Raw genomic sequence first — 24,650 nt, 5'->3', positions numbered from 1 at the left:
AGGACCAGCGATTATGCCGTGCAAAGGGGCTGGGGCCTCAGAGGTGCACAGTAGGCCTGGCATTTTTATGGGGTAAGGAGGTGGCCCCTGAAGTGAACAGTTCACCATGCCCAGATGCCTCCTGCACGGGGAGGTGCCCAGGCCTAGTTCCGGCTCCTGTGTGGACCGGGTGGCAGTGAGCAAAGCCCCAGGACACGACAGCCTGGTTAGCAGGCTCTCGGTTTCCACATCCAACAGGGCCTCCTCTTACTCCTCAGTTTGGCTCGTGGTAACCACGAAGAGTGTTAGACTTTGTGGCAACGAGTTCAGGGTGGTTTCACTCTCTACAGTTTGTCACTAGCTGACTGGTCAAGAAATCCTGAATGGGCCCTAGCTGGTGTGGCTCAGTGGATTGAGTGCCAGCCTGCCAACCAAAGGGTAGCTGGTTCGATTCCCAGTCAGGGCACATGTCCTCAGTGGGGGCCACGTGAGATGCAACCACACATTGACATTTCTCTCCTTCTCTTTCTCCTTCCCTTCCCCTCTGTCTAAAAATAAATAAGTAAAATATTTAAAAAGGAAGAAGAAGAAGAAGAAATCCTGAATGGAAACTCCTCCCCAGCCTGGTTTTCTGGTCTCTGCCTACAGCAACTGGCCCTGACTCAATCTTCCCCAATAGGGTGTCTTCAAGGCAAGAAACATTTTTAAAAACCTGCATATGCTTGGCACAGCGGAGCCCTGTCCCTGGCCCCTTTATCACTCACTTACGTACTCGCTGGGCCAGTTCTTACTGAGAACACTTACTGAGTCGCTCTTCTGAACTAGGCACTGCATCCCGCACTCGGGACAAGCCTTGCACTTTCCTCACAGCCTGGCCCCTTCCCTCCTCACCAATGTCACCACACCCTCGGTCCGAGGCACCTGCCCTCCCTTGTTCTTCCTTTCGCACGGGGGTCCCGCGTTTGGGCTTTCTTGGGCCCTGCCGACCCGCGAAGGAGTTGAGGGAGGGTGGAGGACTGGCAGCCGCCCTCAGCCCACCCTCCCGCCGGGCTCCAGGGACACGGCCCAGCCGGGCTCTGGCCCGAACCCGAGCCACCCTGCCTCCTGGAACCGATCTGAACTTTGTTGTTTCCGCTCAGACCCCGGGGGTCCCTGCTCCTGGACGTCCTGCCCCCAGTGCCCTGGGCCCTGGTGCTTGCTGCCGGCCGCGGGAGCTGCCAGCTTTTTGGAATTCCTAATCGCTCCTGGCCCCGGTGATTGGCTGCTCAGCTCTGACCCCACTTGGGCTGCCGCCTGGTTGGATAAAAGGGGAATCTCCTTGGGGCTCCAGAGCATTAGACACCGGAGGGGGCACCTGGGACCAACTTGGCGAAGCGGGGAGCCCGGCGGGGGGGTGGGGGGAGCTAAAGACCCGCGGCCTCGGCCCCTCCGAAGAGCCGGGAGATGACGGGAAAAGCGGGAGAAGCGCTGAGCAAGCCCAAGTCAGAGACAGTGGCCAAGAGTACCTCGGGGAGCGCCCCGGCCAGGTGCACAGGGTTCGGCATTCAGGAGATCCTGGGCTTGAACAAGGAGCCCCCCAGCTCCCACCCGCGCGCTGCCCTCGACGGCCTGGCCTCCGGGCACTTGCTGGCGGCGCGCTCCGTGCTCAGCCCCGCGGGAGTGGGCAGCATGGGGCTGCTGGGGCCCGGGGGACTCCCCGGCTTCTACGCGCAGCCCACCTTCCTGGAAGTGCTGTCCGATCCGCAGAGCGTCCATTTGCAGCCGCTGGGCAGAGCGTCGGGGCCGCTGGACACTAGCCAGACGGCCAGCTCGGGTAGGTGAGGGCAAGGCTGCGTGGCTACCTGACTCGCGGCGAGAGCCGGGACCCCACGCCCTCGGCTCTCGCTTGCACCGCAAGGCCTTCTCTGGGCGCAAAAGTTCGCGCCAGGCTGAAGGGTCGCAGCGCGGCCTGGGGCCCGCGCGCCCGAGCGAGGGTCGCGGGGATGCTCCGGGCGCCTCCGGGTTTCCTACCCAGCGTTTCCGGCCGCCGCCCTGTCCTCTCGTCCTGGGCGTGGATCCCGGCTCTCATGTGGCGTCAGTCGAGGCTCCACTGGAAACAGGGCTAGGAGTGTCAGAGCCCGCGAGGCGGCTGGGTGCCCCCGGTGTCTCCACTCCACTGCCGCCCCAGCTTCCCCGACGACCCGCTCTCCCGGAGCTGGGTTCCATTCCGTGCGCCGGCGGCCAGAGAGCCAGTGCCAGCTTCGGGTCCCGCCCAGGTGCCCGAAGCGGTCTTTTCCTTTCTCCTTTTTTCCGGGCCAAACTCCCCGCGTTGATCAGTTAGGGCTTATTTTTCGTCCCAGGAGCTTGGACAACCCGGCCAACGCGAACGCCACAGTGAATCGGGTCCCGGAGCCTCCGGGTTTCGCGGGCCTCCGGGTGACCCCGTCGCGCCCTCCCCGGGCCAGTTTCCCGGCCTGGAGGCCCCGCCCGCTCAGTGATTCTCCCGATTTTTCGATACCGTTTTATTTATTTTTATTTGGAGGGACAACGAAAAGTGTCGCGCCTCAGTGTCTCCAGTCTCGAGCCGGGGCGCGTTGTGCGGTCTCTGAAAAAGGGGGCTGTGCCGAGGGAGACCCCAGCCCGTCCCGGCACCCAGCTCCTTGCGCCCCAACTCCGCTCCCTGGGGCCAATTTTTGGGCCCGGCGCGATGGGGCTGCAAGCGCAGGGCAGGGCGTGGAGCCCAGAGCGCCTTTGGGGGGTCTCCGCGACACCCCTTTGGGCTGCCTCGTTTCCCCGCTCTCCCTGCTCCTGCAGCGCCGGGGCCTGTGCCTCTTTTACAACGAAATCTGCTCAAAACCTCCGGACAGGGCGCCGGCGTGGGTAGGGCCAGCCTGGGCTTAGAGACCGGGGCAGTCTCGAGGAGGGCTTCCCAGGCAGGCAGAGCGGGTCCCCGGCGCTCCCGGAGGCGGCCGGGGCTGGGGCCCTGGCGGGTTTGGGACGCCTGGCGCCCCCAGCGCTGCCCAGCGCACCCCCCATTCTGCCGCATGTGCCTCCGCCCGCTTTTCAGATTCTGAAGATGTTTCCTCCAGCGACCGAAAAATGTCCAAATCAGCTTTAAACCAGACCAAGAAACGAAAGAAGCGGCGGCACAGGTAAGGCCCCCATGGCTCTTCCGCTACTTCTCCTGCTCGCCCACCCCTATCACCCCTGTTTGGGGGTCGGGTCTCTCGGGCCCTATTTCTGTCGCCTCCAGATGTGAGGCCCAAGGCTGCGTTATCTGGGGACATTTTCCCGGGCCTTGGCGTCCGGCTGCGCCCGGCCAGGATGACCAGAGGCCGCCGGGAAGCGGCACCGAAAGGGAAGGCCCGGGCCCGAACAGAGCCATAGAGGGGCTGGAGGACCCCCGTGCATCCCCGCATCCCCGCAGCGCGAGAGCCCGGCACACCCGGCGGCCGGGACTCGGGCCCCGTCTCCCACCCAAGCCGGCTCCTCTGCCTTCTGCCCGGTCCCCCGTCCTCTCCCGCGGTCCCTGTGCTGACGACCTGCTGCCTTTCTGCTCCCACCGTTCCCGAAATCTCGAGCATGATTTCTGCGTTGATGGGAATTTCCTCGTTAGGCTTCTTTTCTTTTGTGGTCCTGAAAAGGTAGCTCTTCTTCTGTGAACCTCAGTTTCCTTGTCTGTAAAATGGGGAGAGACAGGGGGCTGTGTGGACTGGATGGGTCCACCAGCCCTAGTTGGAGTGGAGTGGGCTGCGCTGGGGTACAGACTAAATAGAGAGGGTTTTTTAAAATACGTCTTAAATAGGCATTACTTGCACAAAGTTAAAATTCAATCCGTGCGGAAAGGTGTATCCTGAAAAGAAACCCCCTCACCCCAGCTCCTCATCAGCACCCGTGGGCTACCAGTTCCTCGTGTAAATTTACCAGAAGCTTCTAAAGGAAATAAAGGGGCAAGAACCCAAGGTCTCCCTGACTTTCTGCGAGGGCTGCTACCTGACGCTGCCCCCGGGTCGGTGACCCCAAACCTCTGGGTGCCTCGGGACATTTCCCGCCCCCGCTCGGGGCGCTCCCCTTCCTGCCTGCTCCTCCGCTCCCTCTTCGCCCCAGTTTGTTCTCAGCCTCTTGGCACCTTTCTCTCGGGGCTTTTCTGGGCTTCTCTCTTCCTTAGCTCTTGGAAACCCCACTGTCGACCCCCACCTTTGCAAAGGGCTCTTCCCCTTCTCAGACGCCGACGGGTCCCCGCTCGAATGAGGGTGAACTTGGATTTGGTTACTCGATTTGCTCCTTTCAGACAGCTGTCTGTTTTTTGTTTAGTTTGTTTGGTTTTAAACGGAAATTTCTTTTTTGTCCCGATCCTCGGTCATTTTCTACATTCATTTTCCCAACGAATATCCATTAAAACCTCTTATGCCCCCATCTCCTGCTGGCCCCGGAGTGGCTAACCGCGCCAGCTCCCGAGGCCGGGGACCGGGACCAGACCATGGTGGGCGCACAGGTGCAGGTCGGGCTGAACCCTGCTAATCCTGGGGGTGGGGGAGGGGTTCCCAGGCCAGACAGGCGCTTGGAGCCGGCGGACCCCCAGCCCGAAGTCCGTGCTTAAGCTTCCCGACCCTCTGCCTTCACCTGCCACCTTCTCCACCAGGGCAACCTCCGGGTTCCCAGCGAGAGCAGACAACAGCTTGCCACCTGCCCTGGGTTTCGGGCTAGTTCTGGGGCACGAAGGGAGCAGATGGGTGGGGAGAGGAGAATGGCCACTGACTGCCAGCGCAGTTTCTATTTGTTTCTTCAAGATGTGTGTTCCTGAGCTTCTCTCCTTTGGGGATTTCAGAGAAGAGCCCCTGGACTCTGAGGAGGAGAGATGGGCATCGTTTCATTGCCCAGAAACACAGGAGGCGAGGCAGAGGTTGGGGAGGGGGCAGAGGACCGGCCAGCAGCCCAGGCAGCCTCGGTTCTCCTCCTCGCTTTCCAGGGAGCCCTCAGGCGGGACACGGTGGGACGCTGGGCGGCCTGGGTTCCTGCAGACTGCCAGGAGCAGGGTTTGGGGTCACACTGTGGGAGCGCAGGGGGGGGGGGTCTCTGAGGAGCGAGTAGGCATCACCAGCAATCGTGTTGGGCCTGAGACGGGAATGAGGGGAGGTTGGGGGGATTCGAGGCTGTGTGGTGTTTGCAGCGTGGGCTCCCTGATCGGAGACCGGCACCTGAGTGGTGTTAAATGACCTGTCGTCAGCCTTTCTGTTTGGATCTGGCCACGACACCTAAGTGTCTCAGTTTCCCTCGTTTTGAAAAGAACTTGCATGTTTGGGTTGTTTGTTTTGACGGCCTCTGTTGGGGCCCTTCAGTAAGGGGCAGGAGAAAAATAGAAAGCAGCAGGTCTTCAAAATTCTGAAGAAATAACTTTGTTTCCACAAGCATTTCATCCTGGGCCCCCAGGAGAGGAGGAGAAACAATTCAGAATCAAACCAGTCATTTTCTATAAAGAGCAGAATCCTTCTCCCTCACAATCCCCTGCGTTATCCGCCGACACCAGCACTAGGAACATAGGAACCTAACTCGGTACATTTTCCTACATTTGGTTGAGGGTGAGGGTAGCAGTGGGGGGCCCCAGCCCCCTGTGCTGGTCCCAGGGTCCAAATCCCAGAGGCTTAGCAAGGGAGCCACCAGATTTATAAGTGAGTGTGTAGAATCTGGACTCTATTGCCTGTTGGCTTGTTGATGGGGGTGCAAGATAAAGGTCCCCTAGAACTCGGTGAAATTTAAGATCTGAAAAGAGAAGAATTTGTGTCTGTGAGTGGGTGTGTAGTGTGTTTATTCCAGAAAGGAGGTCTGTGAGCCCCCGATGTTGGAGGTGGAATTTTGCGTATCAGAGCATTTTGCTCATCTGCACGATTTCCTGGGCTGGGAGGGGGCAGCTTTTACCAGCTTCTGAAAGCAGGTTGACCCGCACGCAGCAGGTCCGTGTGAACTGCTCTGTGGGGTCGGGGGCTGTGAAGGTGCATCCTCTTACGGAGACCTGAGTGGAACTCCCCTGAGTGCCCCCCACGGGTGGACCACTGAGCGTGTGTTTGGGGGGGTGGTTGGAATGTGGCCCTTGCCTCCTGAGCACAGGAAGGAATGGGGTGCCCCCCTCCTTGTGCTCCCACCCCTCCAGTTCTGAGAGCAGCTTTAAGGAGCTGGTGGGTCCGGGGTGGGCAAGGAGAGCAGAATGTTGGGGTGGGGTGAAAGGGTGGGAAACTCAGCTCTCAGCTGTACCACGCTGGGGTTGCAGTGGCATTTGATCCCCTGGTGAGGCTTAGAACTTGGAGTGCCACTAGGAAGGTCCACTCTCTGTCCCACAGAGGAGCCCAGGGAGCAGGTCCCTGCGGGGTGGAGGCATTTGGCTACCTGGTTGCCCTCACCCTCTGTGAGGGAGGAGGAAGAGGGGGGTCTCTGCGGTTTTCTGAAATTCCTATATTAACACCCTTCCCCCAAAAGCTCTTTCCGAGAGAGATTCCTATAATGAAATGCCTCCCAGGGCTGAAATAATGACCCCACCACCACCAGAGGGTAGTGTGGGCCCTCAGCCTTGAATGTGGGAAAGTCAAGAGGATTAAGCTATGAGTGTGTATGTGAACATCTGTGTGTGCATGCACGCATGTGAAAGTGTGTGCACATGAGTGTGTGAGGGAGTTTGTGTCTGTGCAAGCCCCTGGGTTTGGGGCCTGTCCAAGCGGCATTCAGAAGGGCCACTCTGTCCTCTCTGGGACAGGCTTGTCCCGTTTCCAGGGCCCTGAGTGTCCGGTTTTGCCTCCCTCAGGACAATCTTTACCTCCTACCAGCTGGAGGAGTTGGAGAAGGCATTCAACGAGGCCCACTACCCCGACGTCTATGCCCGTGAGATGCTGGCCATGAAAACGGAGCTGCCGGAAGACCGGATACAGGTAACAGAGCCTCGGGTCCTTCTCTCTACCATGTCCCCCATTCTTGGGGATATGGATGGCCCAGGCCCCAACCCCCTTGCTGTGAGTGTTTGCTCACCTGTGCTTACGTTCTCATGTAGAATAGTTGGGTATTTGCTGAACACCAGCCTTGTGAGGTGGGCACCTCTGGGGGACAAGAGACTCAGCAGATGTGGCCTGGCCCGCTGTTCCAGACCGCAGGCTTCCTGAGGGGTAGTTCACACAGACTCTGTGGGCCCTGTGGTGGCAGGAGTTGGGGTAGGTCCTGGGGTCTGAGCGTGGTCTCCATTGTGCCAGATGTCCCCTCAGCACAGCTGTCTGCTCTAAGGCCAGAGGTGACTCCAGGCCTCTCTGGGTACCTGGGAAGAATGACTTCTAGCCCTGACCCCAGTTCATTCCCCTTCCCTCTGCTCCCCACTCCACAGGAAGTGGTTGCCTCCCCTTCCTGCTCCCCTCACCTCCATCCCCCTGAGGCCCCTTCCTCCTCTCACAACCCAACAGCTGGCCCTGCCCCAAGCTGCTGCTCCTCTCCTTCTCCAGGTCTGGCCCAGAATGTGGTGGGGGACAGGTGCTTGCAGGTGCGGCTCAGTAAACCCTCATGCTGTCCTGGAGGAGAGCTCTCCAGGGTTCTGTCCATACCAGCACACACTGATTTGGACCCAGACACCCTCAGCCAGGCAGGTGCATGGCCTCCTTTTATTAGTGACAGGACCTTCCCAAGTCCAGAACCCCCACCCCCAGCTGGCCAGAAGCAGCACTGCTTCATCCTTTCTCTGGGAGAAGATGAAGTCTGATGATTTCTAGATGGGGCCACCACGAGGAGGAAGAGTGAGTGGCATGGGAGGAACATTACCGAAAGATTTCGGTTTGCCTTTGAGGGGTCACAACCTTACCTGAAAGCTGTTCCCGTCACCTGAGTGGTCCAGAGTAGTTCAGTACTGAGGGTGGGAAGTGGGGGGCCTGACTTCCTGAAACCCCCTCCAAGCTCCTCCCAGTCATGGTCCTTTTTTGTCTCCAGGTGGGTGGTTTGGGGGGTAGGGGGCGGAGCTAGAGAAGGAGGCGTGGTGGGTGGCTCTGTGCTCTCTCACTGGAAAACACAGAGAATGGAAATGAGGCATGAGCTGCTTTTCCAGAAGAGCCTTTCTCTCCCTTGGAAATCTATTTGGAATTCCAGTCAATGGCTTTAGACACCGACACTAACAATAAGCTCAATTATTCGTAATCGGATTATCTGTGCATCTGTGTGATGGCCCGGATCCCTCACCCCCGCCCCCCGTGGGGTTCCTGTGGGGTAAGGCTGGGTGTTGACTCTCACACACATTTTGTGTGTGTGAGCCAAGGCCCACCCAGCTGATGTGTGGGGGGACCTCTGCCTGGCCTCCATTCGCACAGAGTTGCCTATTACAAGCGTCTGGATGGGGCGGGTGCTTACGCGCTCCCTGCTGGGAGACCCACATTGGCCCTACTGCCAAAAGGAAGGAACAGCTTGTCCCTGCCCATGCAGTGGGTTGTCTTAAGACCTGTGTGGCTCTGGCGATGGGTGGGAGTGTTTGTAACTATTGTTATAAATGCCTCAGCACATGGGTGCTGGGTTCCTTGATGTTCCCTGTGGGGTGTCTGTGGGCTGGTGTCTGAAGCCACCAGGGCCAGCAGGGAGGAGCTGGGCTGAGGGGTAAGCTGATCGCCCCGGGGCTGTGAGTTTGGCCATGGAATGTGTGCCTGTGGGAGAACTGAGGCAAGACTCTCTCCAAGTCTTTGAGCACCGCATGGTTCTTTGGCCAAATGCTGTCCCCAGAAGGTGTTTGTGAGCTGTCAAACAGTCCTGTCCCTAAACGTTTCACCAAGTGGCCTGGAAAAGGTCTTAGCATGTATCAGCCACAATCACAGCTACAGTTTTACAGAACAGTTTCCAGGCTCTGGCTGTTCTAAATGTGCTGTGTGCGCAGGCGAGGCAGGGAGGTCTGGCGGTTATGGGACACCCGTTCTTGAACCAGATACCAGACCGCCTGGGTGTGAGTCCTGGCTTCGCCACCTGCCAGCTGAGTGACTCTGGACCAGTCACTTACCCCCCAGAGCCCCCAACTCCTCATCTGTAAGATGGGGGTGCCAGCGGCTCCTGCAGACACGATGAGCCGTGTGTGTGCTGCGCTGCACATGCCCAGTGCTCCCTCAGTTTCAGCATAAATCCCGGCGGCAACTGGTGGAGTAGAGACCATTAGCCTCCTTTTGTTACTGAGGAAACTGAGGCATAGTAGTTTGCCAAAGCCACACAGCTAATAAGTGAGGGAACAAAGGGACCTAGGTCTGCATCTAAAACTCACTTGTTCACCACTTCCTGCTTGGGTCTGAAGCCTGTGCTTTGACCTGAAGCTGAGGGAAAAGAGATAGTTTGGGGTCAGGTGGGAGGCCTGTGTCAAATCTCCTTCTTTAAAAATTATTTATTTACTTATTTATTTATTTTTAGAGAGGGAAAGGGAGAAAAACATCAATGTGTGGTTGCCTCTCGTACGCCCCCTACTGGGGACCCTGCCTGTAACCCACACATAGTCTGGGAATCCAAATGGCAACCCTTCCGTTCGCAGGCTGGCACTCAATGCACTGAACCACACCAGCCAAGACAACACTTCTTTATAAAAATAATCAATATTATTCAGCACCAGGTACTATTTAAAAAAATAAAAAACCAAAAAACCTCACTCATAAAATAATTACTTCTTCAATGGGATGAAACATGATTCTCCCCACCGCCCACCAGCAGCCCCTCCAGTGGTAACCGGTTTCCTTTGTTTCCTTCTAGAGATAGTTTTCGTTTGTTGTCAAGGAATCAGAGCACCCCGTGAGCTAGGTGCTACTACTATTCCTGTTTTACTGATGGGTGGAGAGGCCAGAATGCAGACCTGAGTCCCCTCAGAGTCCGGAACACTTGCTTCACCACACGGTGACCCGTCCAGTCATTTCCTCTCAAAGTGCTGAGGTGGGAACAGGCGTCTGAGGATGGAAAGCTACCACTTGGAAGCTGGTTCCCACCCCCAACTATCAGCCAGAGGCCTCTGTGTGTGTGTGTTAGGGGATGTGGGGGTGGGGAGGGTAGTTATGAGAAGCTCCAGGTCTGGAGTCAGGCATTCTTCAGATAGGATGGAAAGGTTACTGGACTGGCTGTCAAGGACCCGAATCTTCGATCTGGCCCTGACACCTACTAGGCTTAGCAGACGCCAGGTCACTTCTCATCTCTGTTTCCTCATCTGTTAAAAAACTAAACCCCTGGCCCTGGCTGGTGCGGCTCAGCAGATTGAGTGCCGGCCTGCAAACCAAAGGGTTACTGGTTCGATTCCCAGTCAGGGCACATGCCTGGGTTGCAGGCCAGATCCCCAGTAGGGGGCATGCAAGAGACAACCACACATTGATGTTTCTCCCCTTCTCTTTCTCCCTCCCTTCCACTCTCTCTAAAAATAAATAAATAAATAAAACCTTAAAAAAAAAAGCCAACCCCCTGGGTATTTCTGAGGTCTGCGGCCTAATGTCTAACAAGAGCCCAGTGTAGACACGAAAAGTCCAACATGGCCACATCTGTGCGGCTGCCCTGCCAGCAGGGCACGCTCTGAGCCTCTAATTACTCATCAGTAAAATAATAATAGTGTTTCCCCAAATGCCAATTTAACAGAAGCATTATTATTATTACTGGCATTATTAAGTACGTCCATTGACCCAGGTATTAAGTGCTTTCCATGCCTCATTCCATTAAATCCTCAGGGCAGCTACATGAGTTAGATGCTCTTCTTACCCCCACTTTCTGGACGTGGACAGTGAGGGCCTGAGGGCTGAACTAGGAGGTAGACTGCACTCAAACCCAGTACTCAGCTACAATCACGTGAGAGCACTTGAGCGAAACAGGAATGCCTCTCTCCCTAAACCAGGGTAATCAGTGCCGGCAGCTGCAATGACCCACTTCCTCTGCCGTAGGGCTTGGACTGTAAGCAGCTCCGCTGACAGCTCTCTGGGTGGGGGAGGGGAGACATGGTGTGCTGCTGGAGAAAGAAGAGGTTCCGAGTCTCCCTACTGGACTCAGACATACCGTCCTCTTTGTGGCCACAGAAAATGCTGAGCTCGGCCTTCTGGAAGCCCCTGCCGGGTGTCAGCTCTGGGGAAGAGGAAATAGGTTTCCAGACTGATGTTCATTCCTCTGCGAGGTCACCCGCTCCTAGAATTATACGATCAGGGTGTATATGTATATTCACTTATTCGTTTGCCATATTCTTTTCTGACAAAAATCGTACTTATTAAAAATGCCTGCACGGCAGAGATGTGGACACGCGGAGTAAACTGAGCCCGCATCTCCCCGCCAGACCTCGCAGCCTGATGCACATGGCTGCCCGGCAGAGTTTGGGTTCTCTGACTGGCGCTGCTTGATTCTGCCGTCTTTAAAGTGGGCCCTGCCCAGGGGCAGGGAATGAAGTTCAGGAAGTTGTATCCGGAAGTTAGAAGAGAGGCACCCAGGTGGGAAAGGATTGCCGTGTGTCTCAGCCTGGGGCATTTATTAGAGTTACTAAGCTGCTTAAAAATTTTTGTTATTTTTCAATTACAGTTGGCATTTAATATTATACTAGTTTCTGGTGTAAAACCTAATGGTTAGATATTTTTTAAAAGATTTTATTTATTTGTTTATAGAGAGAGGAAGGGAGGAAGAGAGGGAAAGAAACATCGACGTGTGAAAGGAGATACGTCAACCGGTTGACTCTCCCACGCCCCCAGCTGGGGACCCGGCCCGCAACCCAGGCATGCGCCCTGCCTAGGAATCGAACCGGCCATCTTTCGGTTTTGAGGCCAGCACTCAATCCGCTGAGCCACACCAGCCATGGCTAGACATTTAAGTCTTGCACTCACCTGACACCATATATAGTTATTATAGTATTATTGAGTAGATGCCCCAAATGGCACAACTTGGCAGCCACGAAATAGCCACAGCACTCTTACGTACCCATGCAGGGCTCCCACGCCCGGCAACTCTGATGTAACTGGTTTTGTGTGGAGCCCAGGAACCTCTGTTTTTAAAGCTCTGCAGGTGCTTGTGTGCAACCAGTGCCAAAACACCACATCAGAGACTCAGGAAAGGAGTTTCTGTGTTTTGAGTGGGTTAATGTAAGTGGGGGAAAGTGGAGTTTGGGGTCGGGGAACAAGATGACCTATCAGGTGTGCAGGGAAGGGTGTGTCTGGGGCTCACTCCAGGGAAGAATGGGCAGAGCTGCCCCCTAGTGGACGTCAGGGGTTGCAGCCAGGCCAGGTTTCTCGCCTGAAGCTGGGATTGAAAGGGGTGTGCTGAAATATGGTGTCAGAAGTGCTGAGTGGATATGGAATGTGAAGTCGTTAAATCACACCCGCAATGAGCCCAAATTAATCAGCTTCCAGCTAGAGGAGAGAGGAGATGCCGGATGAACGTGACAGAAACTGCCACATGGCCGACAACACCAGGCCTGATGGCAGGAGCGAGAGTAGAGGGCTGGGTCGGGGTAGCCAAGTGAGCAGAATGTGGAAAAAACATCCTATTGTGCAAGATGTCTCCATGTCTCCTGGTGCGGGGCACATCCTGGCAGGTCTGTAGAAGGTTTTCGGGAAAATCCTTGAGGGAAGGAGCCCTGGGCATGCCGTCCTGGGGGGATTCAAAGATGGAGCTGTGCCAGACAGGAAGCTGTGAGGTGACCACAGAGGCCATGGCCCAGCGGCACCTGCTCGTACTTGTGAGAGAAAGAGCTGATAGAGGTGCTTGGGCTGCCTGAGATGCGTCCTTGCAGCAGATGAGCCTGGCAAGGAGCCCTTCCCCAGGTCTGGTCCATCCCTGGAGGCACAAGCTCTCAGGACCTTTCGTGCCAGCCGTGGAGACACCTGCCAAAGCAGCTGTTGACGGCCAGTGGCATCCCACCTGGGCTTCCTCAGAGCTGGTGGGGCGTCACCTTTTGGGGGGGATGCACCAGGAAATCCAGGCTCTTTCCATAGCAGGAAGATCTTCTCAAGAGCCCTGAGTTGTAAGGCAGGGCTCTGATCCTCCCTGGCACCTCAACGCAGGTTCTCCCACGAAGAGGAACGCTCTCTTCTAGAAAGTGGGCAGTCAAGGAAGTGAGTGGGAGAGGGACTGCAAGAATATTTTGGGCCCGTCAGAGCCAAGAGGTCAAGTAGGGAAAAGGGCCCAGATGCTGCATAGGGATCTCAAAGGTGAGAGCTGGGGGGACCGGGCTTTATGCAAAAAGTGTCACTGACCCTTTGTTGGAAAGCAAAGCGTCATCTTGTTGCACATTCACCTACAAAACTCATACAGCATCCAGCCAAAGTTTTCTAGTTCTTACTACATGCCAGGCATTTCCCATGCACTATTTGTTTAATTTTTACAACAAACCTGTGATGAAGTGATATCACAGGCAGATGAGGAACTGGAAGTCAGAAAGAAATGCATCCAAGGTCACCAAGGCAACTAGAGAGGGAGCAGGGTCCCCAGCCTTGGTTTTCTAGCTCCCTATTGATCGGGGCTGCCTTGCAGTGAGGGCGGGGCTCTGCCTGGTGTTCTCCTGCATCTGTGCCTCAAGGGTTTGGAGTACATTAGAAACGTGGGAAGAGTTGCAGGGGCGTTTGTTTGACCCTCCAGATGCCTATAGGGGAGACTAGAGGCTGTCTGTATTAAAATCTTAGTCTGAAGGTTAGTTCTGTCCTTGCTCCCCACACTGTGCCCCCCCCCCAGTTGTTGTTGTTCTTACTATTCGTCATCCAGCCTTACTAAAGGGCATGTGGAGGAGGCCAGCGGGGCAGGTAATGCCAATGATTAACCCGTCCCCTGGGCAGAGACTCCCACTGATTTTCTGCACCTCCACTGAAATAATAAGTAGCAATTATCGAACACCTGCTGTGTGACAAGTACTGCATTTAAGCACTTTCACTTATTTCATTGATCCTCAAAACAGCCCTGAAAAGCCGGTATTCTTATCTTTATATCTAAAGAGACTGAGACTGAGAGAAGGCAAGTAACTTGCCGGAGATCACACAGCAGTTTTTGACGAAGCTGGGGATTCCGGTTCAGGATGGGCTGACTTCAGTGCTTCTTGCAAACTTTTAAGTTCTGTTAACACATGCTGGTTGCTTCCAGGAAGGGAAGAGAAAGGCAAATGTGAAGAGTGGTTAGGGTTAATTCTAATGCCTTGTTCACTTCCCTCCAAGGCACCACTGCCGCAGCTTCCCTGCCAATTGTCCTAAAAAGAAATTGTTTTGGCTGTGCAGGTTTACTCCATGAATTGGAGCAGCATCTGGCCTTCGCGGAGAGCCAGGCATTCCAGGAGCCCATAACCCGGGGTCCGGATGACTCCTGATTTGAGCGGCCAGCTGGCGCCAACTCCCCTGGGAGCGTGCAGGCCAAGTCTGGTCTGCAGACCAGTTATTCATTTCCCCAAATTAGGAGACCCAGGTTCTTCTTAGGGTCCCAGCGACGATCTGAATCCCAAGTCTGCAACCCCTTCTTGAGTGCTCGGGTAACGACGCTGTTTCTATTTGAGAGCCTGCCCCACCCCCACCCCACCCATCTGAAGCACCGAGGCTCAGGAAATCCCGGAGGAGCAGGGGCAGCACGCCTTCCCGGACCCACACTGGGGGAGGGGGCCGCTGCCTTTGTGTGTTGCACAGACCCGTCTCCAGAATCCGTAAATCCAAACTGTGCTGCGATTGAGTTTGGAATCAAAACTCGTTAGTGGCAAAACGCCGGGCAGGACCCTGTTTATCCCTCTGAGCGTGACTATGTATAGGTTCTGCGGCAGGAAGCCAGCTAATGGATTTCATTAGAATGCGCTGCTGCCGCCGCTGCTGCGGGGTGTTATGTAACACGTGGTATGTGCGTCACCCATTCTTTCTGAAATCCACAACATTTCTGCAGTCAGGTTCCAGTTAAGGGGTGTGGCCTTGTCTTAACGATGCACTGTGTTCAAGCAGGAAGGTGATCTCCTGACTAGGAAGCAGATGGCTTACTTAGATCCATAAAGAGAGCCTTCCCAACCCTCTGTGGTCAGAGGAGGCGCCTGGAATTCCGTCCCCCAGGGGTTCACTCTTCGCTGCCTTCTCTGAGAGGTGGATGAAATCAGAAGTCGCTTACACCTGTATGTGGCTTAGTCCTTTTAGATTGATCTTCCGTGGGAGAAGACAGCTTGAGACAAGTGGGTACTCGGAGAGGGCGACCAAGCGCTAGTGGGAAGGAGGATGGGAAGGGACAGAGGTCTCAGCCAGGCCCCGGGGAGAGCAGAGTCGGGCATAGCCTTCAGGCGGAGCTGGGAGAGATCTAAACGCAGCATCGCGCCAGGCGAGACTGGGGCCCATTCAGCGCGGCTCAGCGCTCTCGGCTCTCTTAGTGCACAGAGTGCAGCCATTTAGTGGCCCTCAAATTATAGACACTCTTTCCTGGGCAGGGGTCAGTCAGGGCTGTCTGGGTCAGGACCAGGGGAGGCCCTGCACATTGGCTTTCCAGCGCCCCCAGGACCCGGTGGTGTCAAAAATGTCCCACCCTAGGGGGGGACCAGCAGTCGTTTCCTAGTGGTTCTGGCCAATGTCTGGACGGAGAGGCTGGGGGCGTCTGAGGGCAAGGTTATTTACTAATGGAGAAATGCCAAAACATGGCTACACACATGTGGGTCAACTTAAAGTTGTGCGTGGACGGCGCGGTCTTTCTGCAATCCCGCACAGCGAGTCTGCGATTGCGGGTGTGTTTGGGGCGGTGGGGATGTGAGGAGAGGCGGCTGGGGCGCCCCCTACCGGATGCGGCCCGCGGCGCTCTGCAGCAGACTCGGGGCTGCGTGGGCTGTCGGGGCGCTCACTCCGCCACCTGGCGGCGGAGGCGGGAACGGCGGGGCGCGCCGACTCACAGCCCCGCGGGCCGAGGCAGCAAAGGGTTAAGCTGTCAGCGGCGCGATGTTAAACAGGTGTCAAAGGCGCCCCATATATCTGCAGATTGAAATCAAATTCTTTGCCGTATAAAAAGATAAATTACCCAGGCGCTGCCGCGCGTCCCACTCATCACGCCAGCGCCAGACGGCAAGCAATTTTTTTTTTTAATGTGCTAACGACCTAATCAAGCAATCAAGTCTGAGAAGATTGCAGAGTGACCGGGGCAGCCATCTGCCGGCGAGCCCCGCATTCATTTCCCGCGCCCCCGCGCGGGGCGGAGCCGGGGAGGGAGCCGCCGCGGGGAAGAGGGGAAAAAATCCTAAACAAATTAACACCCAATTTTCCCCGTCTAATTAGTTAAATGAGAAGTGTTTGGGGTCCCCCGGGGAGGGGGAGAGGCGCGCGGCGCAGCTCGCGCTGCCTCCCCAGCATTAATTAGTGCGGGTCAATGCCACAGCTCCCGGGAGAGCAGCCGCTTTAATTTCCCGTGATATTTCAGTGCCTGAGGCCCATCGATTCAAACTGAAATTAACTTATTTTTCAATCAGCCCAGGGCTGCCCCTGGGGGCGACTCTTCTTTTGCCGCCTCCTGAATAGAGCTGGAGCAATTTTTCATCAAAAGCTGAAACCTCCGCTTCCGAGGGCGGGGGAGGGGCCCGGAGGGAAGGGGAGGACCAGGCGAGGCGAGGGAATGGAAATCGCAGAGGAAACTAATAGATTTCCCCAAAGCACCTCTGCCCTTCCCTCTGCTCCCCACTTCCTGGGGCTCCTTGGGCGTCTGGCCGCCCTGGGCGACAGGGCCAGAGGGGCTGCGAAGGGTCAACTGAGGCTTGGCCGGCCTGGGGTCCTCCCAGCACCCACCAGTTTCCTGCGGACCTCCCACCCACTTGAGGGACAGTGCAGCTGCCCCTCTGGCTCTGGCTCTGAGATTGAATCTCTAGCCAGAGATTTCTGGCTCTGGCTCCTGTCAGCTGCTGGAAGTCTCAGGAAAGCTGCTTTGGGAGACCCAGAAATCTCCCCTCCTCCAGGCAGGGCTGGAGAACTCCAGACACCCCCAGGTCAACACCCCTCCCCATTCACACCCTGCATCCGTCAGTTTAGGGGCCAGAGAAACCTTCCCCGAGAGTGCCCCCCAGCCATACTTTCCTAGGTCCTCACTCCCATTTGCCTCTCACACCACTGAGAATTTCGTCTTTTTCCCCTGACTCAGGGATGGCTGCCCAAGTCCCCCAACTGCCATTCAGAGTTAGGTCTGTAACTGTGGAGAGCAGACAGATGGAGGGCACTGTGGCCTGGCAGAGCTCAGGGCAGGGCAGGGCACAGGAGGAAGCTGACTCGGGCCTCCTGGGAGCCTCCCCACCTCTGCTTCGGGACTGGGGCAGTTCCCAAGCTTCAGGATGTCAGGATGAAATGCCCTTTGCTCCAAGGCCTCCCTCACCTGGAAGCCTTCACGGGACTGCTGTAGGCTCTGGAGTCCTGGTGGAGCGGGAGGTCTGAACACCGCCATTCCGGGCCCTGGAAAGGAATCTGTCTCTTGGCCAGTCAGAGAAGAGACTCTGTTTATTTCCGGAAGATGTGAGCTACCTGTCACAAGACAGCCACTAGGGTCAGGCCTCTCAGCTGCAAACTGAGGACCACACTGGGAAACGTTTACCTGCAAGAATCTGTCCTAGAGGCATCCTCATCCCATCCAGAAAAAAGAAAGAGAGAGAGAGATGGAGGGGGAGACCCACTTCACCCATCGTGTTCTCACAGGAAGTGGGTCCTCATTCTGGTGGGTACTGCTGAGCCTGGAGGAAGCCCCTGGGTACCATGGGACAGGTGAGCTTGAGTAAGGACAGCCACCTGGAGAAACCAGCAGTCACCAGGGCCTGAGGCCACGAGCTCCACAGACCTGGGGGTAGAGCCCAGGCCCAGTGCCCCTCAGGGCACACCCCGACCTGTCCATCCGCACCTGCAGGTCTGGTTCCAGAACCGCAGAGCCAAGTGGAGGAAGCGGGAGAAGTGCTGGGGCCGGAGCAGCGTCATGGCGGAGTACGGGCTGTACGGGGCCATGGTGCGGCACTCCATCCCCCTGCCGGAGTCCATCCTCAAGTCTGCCAAGGATGGCATCATGGACTCCTGTGCCCCGTGGCTGCTGGGTAAGAGCCCACACCCTCCTTGGGGCCCTGCCCCTGCAGCAAGGAGAGTGGGCGCCATGGAGGAGGGGACAGAGCCCTGGAGCGAAGGGACCTGGCCACAGCAGCCCAGCAGAAGGGAAGCCTTCCAAAGCAGGCCTCTTCCTCACCCTTGGGCGGCTCCGAGGCCAGGCTGGGCCTGGGGCTTGGTGTCCACCCCTTGTACCCACCATCTACGAGTGCCTAGGACTTTCGTCCTGGACAGGTCCCAACTGTGGGTTCTTCTGTCCTCTGGGGCGAGTGTGACTGTGGCCCCAGGGTCTGTGCCCTTTCTTCCCTTATGGGAGGTGGGCTGCTGATGAGTGAAATTGTCCCTCTTGGGGTTGGGGGGTCCCTAGGTCCCTTTGGCCACCATTCTGGCTTTGCCCGGAGGACTTCTTCCCACTAAGTCTCTCCACCTACTGTCTTCCTCCACCTGCCATCCGGGAGCAGCATCAGCTTGTCTGGGGTTCTAAGACCTGGAATCTCAGGAGGGAGGGATGGGGGAGCAAGTGCTGGGCTAAAGAAGGGAGAGAACAGGCTGCCGGGGGCCAGGCGTCCCGGGGCTCCACGGGAGACGCCCTCTGCAGCCCTCCCGCCGCCCCCTGCCGGCCCTGGGACCCGCGAGACTTGGGTGTGTGAAGTAAGGCTTTCTGCTCGTCCTTAATTCTGGCCTCTCTCTATCTTTGCCGTTTTCAGTTCAAGATGGCTTTCCCAGGCGCTTTTCTAAACCCGAATACCAACAATTCTTTCTAGGAATGCACAAAAAGTCGCTGGAGGCAGCAGCCGAGTCGGGGAGGAAGCCCGAGGCGGAGCGCCAGGTCCTGCCCAAGCTGGATAAGACGGAGCCGGAGGAGCGGGGCCCCGACGCCCCGGCGGCAGGCATGTCCCAGGAGGAACTGAGGGAGAACAGCATCGCGGCGCTGCGCGCCAGGGCGCAGGAGCACAGCACCAAAGTGCTGGGGACTGTGTCGGGGCCCAGCAGCCGGGCCCGGGGCGCCGAGGAGCCGGAGGAGGAGGCCGTGGACGAAGACCGGCCGGCGGAGAAGCTGAGTCCGCCTCAGCTCGAGGACGTGGCTTAGGTCAAGGGTGCGCTGCCACCGAAGCCACAGGGACTCTACTCTTCTCGGGGCCTGTGGTGCCGAGCGGCGCTCTCCGAGGCAGGGCTCAGCCTGGCCTTGGCCCCTGCCCCCGCCCCACGGGCCCTCCAGACCCCAGGTGACTTCAGGCACAGCTCAGCTCTGGCCAAGGTTTTGGGCCATGTTCAGACACCCCCTGCCTAGCCTTGACCTCTTCGGCATCCTCCTCTTCCCAGCAGCCCTGCCTCAGAAGCCTTTTTGCTGCCCAAACCGCCCCCTCAAGCCGCTTTCACTCAATCCCCTGGTGACTTGCACTGTCCAGACCATACCCCACTGTTTTCTCTAGCCCTGGAACCCTCTTCCCAGCTCTAACTGCCTGGGGTTCTGCTCCTCCCTTCTCCCTGCCCCCAGGCTCAAAGCCTGCTGCCTGCCACGGCTCTGTTAGGGATTGAGGACCTGCACTCCAGGGCCAATGTCCTGAGTGCCCCAGTCCTCCTACAAACTCTGCTCCCCGCAGCCTCTTCCTTCCTGTGGGCCTGGGTGTGCGTCTCCACTGTGCAAATGTACTGCCCTGCAGGCCCGGGTATGCCCTTTGCTCTACCCCATCAATAGGGCCCGGAATCCAGGTTAAACTTGGGAAGGCTCAGCCTGGGCCCCTCAGGCACGCTCCATCTCATGCCCTCCACTCTCCACACCCAGCCTGCCCCAGCGTTCCTCCCAGCACAGCTGCCCTCGCTGCACGTGACGGTGTACAACTGTCATGAGTCCAGGGTCTGTGCCCTGCAGCCAGGGGCACCGCTCACAAACACTGTGGCTCTCTGCACTGTTGGGGCAGCCAAAGGTTCTCCCTGGGCCCTTGAGGTTGTGATCTTAGGCATCCCGACCCCCCTGAGATGCTGCCTGGGACCCTGGCCCGCTGTGCAAGGCACCCTTCCCCTAGAGCTTCTCACAGATTCCTGGTCTGCATGTGCCCTGCCTTGGAGCAACCCAATCTAGCGGTTGAGTGAAACCCTGGGAAGCCACAGACCTCGACTCAAGTTCATCCAGGCTGTCCTTAGGGAGCCCAGCCTGGAGTGAGCCTGGGGCTATACACAGCCATCAAGGGTTGGTCGCAAGAAGGGTATAAGAAAAGTCTTGAAGGAAAGCAAAGCAGGAGCCAGTTAGATCCAAAGGAAGCAATAGGCACGCACCTTCACGCCAGGTGCATGCCACGGTGCATCTCCAGAGGAATAAGACAGCGACTGTGCTGGAGTTTGGGGCAGGCGGCTTCTTCCTGTCTGCTGATGAGAGGGCCCGCCCATACAGATGGCCCCCGTACCCTCCCTCCAGGCACGTGGCCCCTCACCCCCACGGCATTTCTTCAACCTCCCACCCACTTCTGCAGGGAACAGCTCTCGAGAGAGACAGGCTGGCTTGAGACGGTAAATTGGGGTTTTAATTCCCTATCAGAAGTTGATTTCTTCCCCATCTTGTTCATGGAGCCCCCCCATTCTTCTCGTCTTTGTCCCCTGTTGGTTTGAAGTGTTAGACTGTAGCCCCTGGCGTGTAAATAATGTACATAGAGTGAGAAGAAAGAATCTGGATATCGAAGTGTTTGAAATACGGAACTGTAATGACTTCTAGGTGTTCTAAACCTGTGATTTCTGTGCCATTTTCTGTAAAGATCCAAGTAAGAATAAAATTGGTGTAAAAACAGCAGGGGAAGGGGCCAGGCATCCTCCCTGGGTGAGGAAGGTTTGTGTGTGTGTGTGTGTGTGTGGGCAGCAGAGAAAGCAAATCCATGAAGTCATTTTTAGGTCAGAATTGCTAGACTCCTCTTTTAAAATTGCTCCAACTGTAGAGGCACCGTGGCCCACCTTTCTCTACTGGGCGGACATTTGTCATCTTTGAGTGGCATTGATCACTGTGATAGGGGACCCCCTCCACTGCAAGCACATCTACAATGTCCCAGACCTTGACTTCCCTCCTGCTCTCCACACAGGGGATTACACCGACCTTCCTTTTGGTACTTACTTGCAAATGGCCCTCACACCTCAGGCAAGCCCCACAGCCTGCCTTGGCCCCCCAAAGTCCCGACCCCCTTCCTTTTGTGTACAAGTGTGCACTTGAAGAACTCAAATCCCAACATTAATTCCACAAGAGCAAATGGGACAGGCCACACTCTCTGGAGCTGAGCATCAGGCGAGCGTCTGCTAGGTTCCTGTCACAGAGGAGGGAGAACGTAGGAGAAACAGCCGAGGAAGACCGTCAGGGTTGCTGCAGACTTCGGGGGCCCGCCTGCTGGGCCGTGTGCTGGGTGGAATTACCAATGGGACAGCAGGGAGCAGAATGGAGAGGGTACGTTTGAGAGTTGGCTCAAGAAAGCGCCTAAGGCCCTGGCTGGCGTAGCTCAGTGGATTGAGCACAGGCCTGTGAAGACCAGAGGACCGAGGTTCAATTCCCAGTCAGGGCACATGCCTGGGTTGCAGGCCAGTTCCCTGCAGGCCAACTCCCAGCAGGGGACGCATGAAAGGCAACCATACATTGATGTTTCTCTCCCTCTCTCCTTCTCCTCCAAAGATAAATAAATAAAATCTTTAAAAAAAAAAAAAAGAAAGCTCCTAAGATTGTTTCAAACAAACAAAAAAGAAAGCTCCTAAGATTGTTTCAAACTGGCTCAGAGGTGGAACTCGCTGTCACCCCCGGGCCCTGGCCTCACTCTGCTCTCCCCCAGCAGTCACCCTTCAAGGCCTATCTGCCAGGGAGGGCTCAGACCCTGTTGTCCCAGGGACAGGCCTCTGTTAAGGCATTTTCTGCATTGTGCTGGGACTAACAAGTCTGTCTACCCCTCAAGGCTGATTAGATCTTACTCGTCTCTATCCCCAGGGCCCACGAGAGGGGACCTTGGCACTGAATCCACTGGTAAATGAATGAATCTTCTTCCCGTAACTCAGCCATTCGTCCACTGATTTAGAAACACTTATGGAGTATCGGTGTACCAGCCAGTGGACAAGGTGCTAGGATCAGGTGGTGGGCAAAGCAGTCCTATTTGGAGGTAAAGGCAGATAGAAGTCAAGTAATAAAATACAAAACTGTAACTGTTCTCAGGTGTTGGAAGTGTGAGCTAAGGGACTGTGAAAACAAAACCAGGGGCCTTGGCCAGGCACCTCGGTTGGTCAGTGTTGTCCCGCTGTACCAAGGTCACGGGTTCAGTCTCCTGGTCAGAGCACATGCAGGAATCAGCCAGTGTGGAGGGAGCTGAGGGGAACATTAGGACGCTGTGATAGCATAAACAATAAAAAAATTGAACTAAAAAAAAGAACCAGTCAATGAACGTAATAATGGGTGAAGCAACACATTGATGTTTCTCTCTCTCTCTCTCTCTCTTAAAAAAAAACAACAAACCATGAAACTTGGATCAAGGTGTTTAACCTTTGAGGCCTGTCTCTCCCACGTTCTAAATCACTATAACATCTGCTCAACCACTCTCGCCCTATTGCAAGGTCCCACGTGAGCACAAGGGAAGGATGGCCACACCAAGGCAGCCTCGGGCCTGCGGAATGTCCTTGGCAGCTGCCCCACCCCCAGATCTGGGGGACAGTTGGGGCACTCAGAGGCTTGGGGGCTGCCAGAAATCCTCCTGGACAATCACCCCAGGGAACTAAGCCTGGGAAGAGGCATGCAGCTCTCTGCAGAGGGACATCAAGGAGGGGAGAGGCGGGGGTGCTGCAAAGGGAGGACGCTGGACAGGAGAAGAGGGGCCTGGACAGCAGGGCCAGCCAGGGCAGCACCCGGAGACAACTTGCTCGGTGCTGACTGTGCTCCCGGGGGGGTGGGGGGTGGGGGGAGGCTCCTCAGGGTCCCAGTGCCTGGAAGGGAAATTGTTACTCCCGGCTCCATGGGCCCAACAGGCTGTGTGCACCAAGAGCAAGAGAGTGTAAAAGGGCAAGGAGCCCTGATTTATGAGGGCTGCTGGGAGCTGCTCAGCAGGCCTGGCAAGGACAGATGAGCAGGAGTCAGGTGAGAGGAGGCAACGACGAGGAAGGGTGGGGGAGACCCTGAGGCCCCGTGCTGTGGCCTGCAAGGAAGTGGGGCCATGGGGGGGGGGTGTCTCAGGGACTGGTTCACGCAGCCTCCTGTCTCCTGCACCCCCCAGCTCACTGGGGGCCTGCAGTCTTCCTCCTGCACCCAGCAGAGCTGCAGTGCCCTTTCCTCTCAGAAGTCGCCAGGGAGTGGAGGTGTGGCACCCCACCTGGTTCATCAATTGTAGCAAAGTTTCCGGCTCTTTGGGAGAAGTTACTACAGGGCAAATGGACAGAGGGGTTTCCTGGAACGCTCTGTGCTGTCTTTACCATCGTTCTATAAAACAGAAATTGCTATAAAAATAAAGTTTATTTTAAAAAGTAAACTAGTTTAACACTGACCTGGTGGCTCAGCTGGCTGGGCACTGTCCTGCAAAGCAAAAGGTTGCCAGGTCCATCCCTGGTCAGGGTGCTAGCCTGGGTTGCCAGTTCGGTCCCTGGTGGTGGGGGTGGGGCAGAGGGAGAAATGTGCGTGGAAGAGGCAACTGATTAGATGTTTTGCTCTCATGTCCATGTTTCCCTCCCTCTCATTCTCCTTCCCTCCCCCTCTCTAAAAATAAATAAAATATTTACAAATAAAATAACTAGTTCTTTTCTAGAGGGAAAAGAACAAAAGGATTTTTTGGCTTAGCGCCTTCCCGTCTCTTACCCCAGGGCTCTGTCTGTTGAGTGTCCTGGTTTAAACTCCTCAGGACCACCCAGCACCGAGACCCACCTCTGGGGAGCTGAGACTGGTTCTGTCTCCTGGTAGTTCCTTGCTGCCTCTTTCTTCTTTATTTTTTTAAAGACTCAATTTATTTATTTTTAGAGAGGGAAGAGGAGGGAGGTAGAGAAACACTGACGTGAGAGAGAAACATCGATCGGTTGCCTCATGTACGCATCCCAGCCAGGTACCGAACCCACAACCCAGGCCTGTGCCCTGACTGGGAATCGAACTGGTGGTGACCTTTTGCTTTGCGGAAAGATGCTCAACCAACTGAGCCACCCGGGTCAGAGCCTTTCTTCTCTAGGTCTCTCGTCCTCTCCTGCGGCCTGGCTGCTCCTCAACTCAGACAGCAGTGAAGTCCCTGCCTGGTCACAGCACAGCAGGCCCAGCAGGCCCAGCAGCCCCTGCTCCATTAACTGCTCACTCACTGATCCTTCCCAGTTCGAAAGCTTCTCCAATGCCGTCAGCTTCCTGGCCCCGCCCCCACCTCTCAGCCAAGAGCCCCATCTGATTGTGGCTCTGCTCCCAGGGTGGACTGCAGGGAGTCTGTCTGTGACAGGGAGGGGTCAGGGTCAGGGAGTGATGAAGTGGCCTCTGATGGTGGGTTTTCCAGTTTCTCCTTGTTTAATTCTACTGTGTTGGCTGCTCTTGCTGACTCATGCCACACTGCCTGCTTGTGTTAAGTTTCAAGGTTTTTTTTCTACTGTAAGAAACTTGGCTTGCCTAAGTATTTTTTCTAGCCCTCGCCTTGGGCCTGGTCTTCCATCCTGTGTGAGCATTTAAAATGCAAGTGCCTGGTCTGCAGTCACCTGCTGGCCCCACGTAGCATAGCTGCTCTGGCTTTTTCAGTT

General features: G+C 56.3%; 1 protein-coding gene across 2 annotated transcripts; it reads left to right on the top strand.

Annotated features, from left to right (window-relative positions):
• The first annotated feature begins 1,244 nt into the window (after positions 1-1,244).
• On the top strand, positions 1,245-20,730 carry VSX2 (visual system homeobox 2). Of its 2 annotated transcripts, none has more exons than XM_037031123.1 (5): positions 1,245-1,792; positions 3,026-3,110; positions 6,752-6,875; positions 17,758-17,938; positions 18,653-20,730. In XM_037031123.1, the coding sequence occupies exons 1-5, from the start codon at positions 1,423-1,425 to the stop codon at positions 19,033-19,035; spliced, it is 1,143 nt and encodes a 380-aa protein (XP_036887018.1). In that variant the 5' UTR covers positions 1,245-1,422; the 3' UTR covers positions 19,036-20,730. The 2 variants fall into 2 exon arrangements, with proteins under 2 accessions (XP_036887018.1, XP_036887019.1); XM_037031124.1 differs by having other exon boundaries at positions 1,248-1,792; positions 18,710-20,730.
• Positions 20,731-24,650: the final 3,920 nt, after the last annotated feature.

Source organism: Sturnira hondurensis, unplaced genomic scaffold (assembly GCF_014824575.4).
Source record: "Sturnira hondurensis isolate 20B ecotype Veracruz unplaced genomic scaffold, ASM1482457v3 Scaffold0021143, whole genome shotgun sequence".
NCBI classification, from domain to species: Eukaryota; Metazoa; Chordata; class Mammalia; order Chiroptera; family Phyllostomidae; genus Sturnira; species Sturnira hondurensis.
The sequence above is the reverse complement of the archived record's forward strand: the minus strand, read 5'-3'. Positions and strand labels throughout refer to the sequence as shown.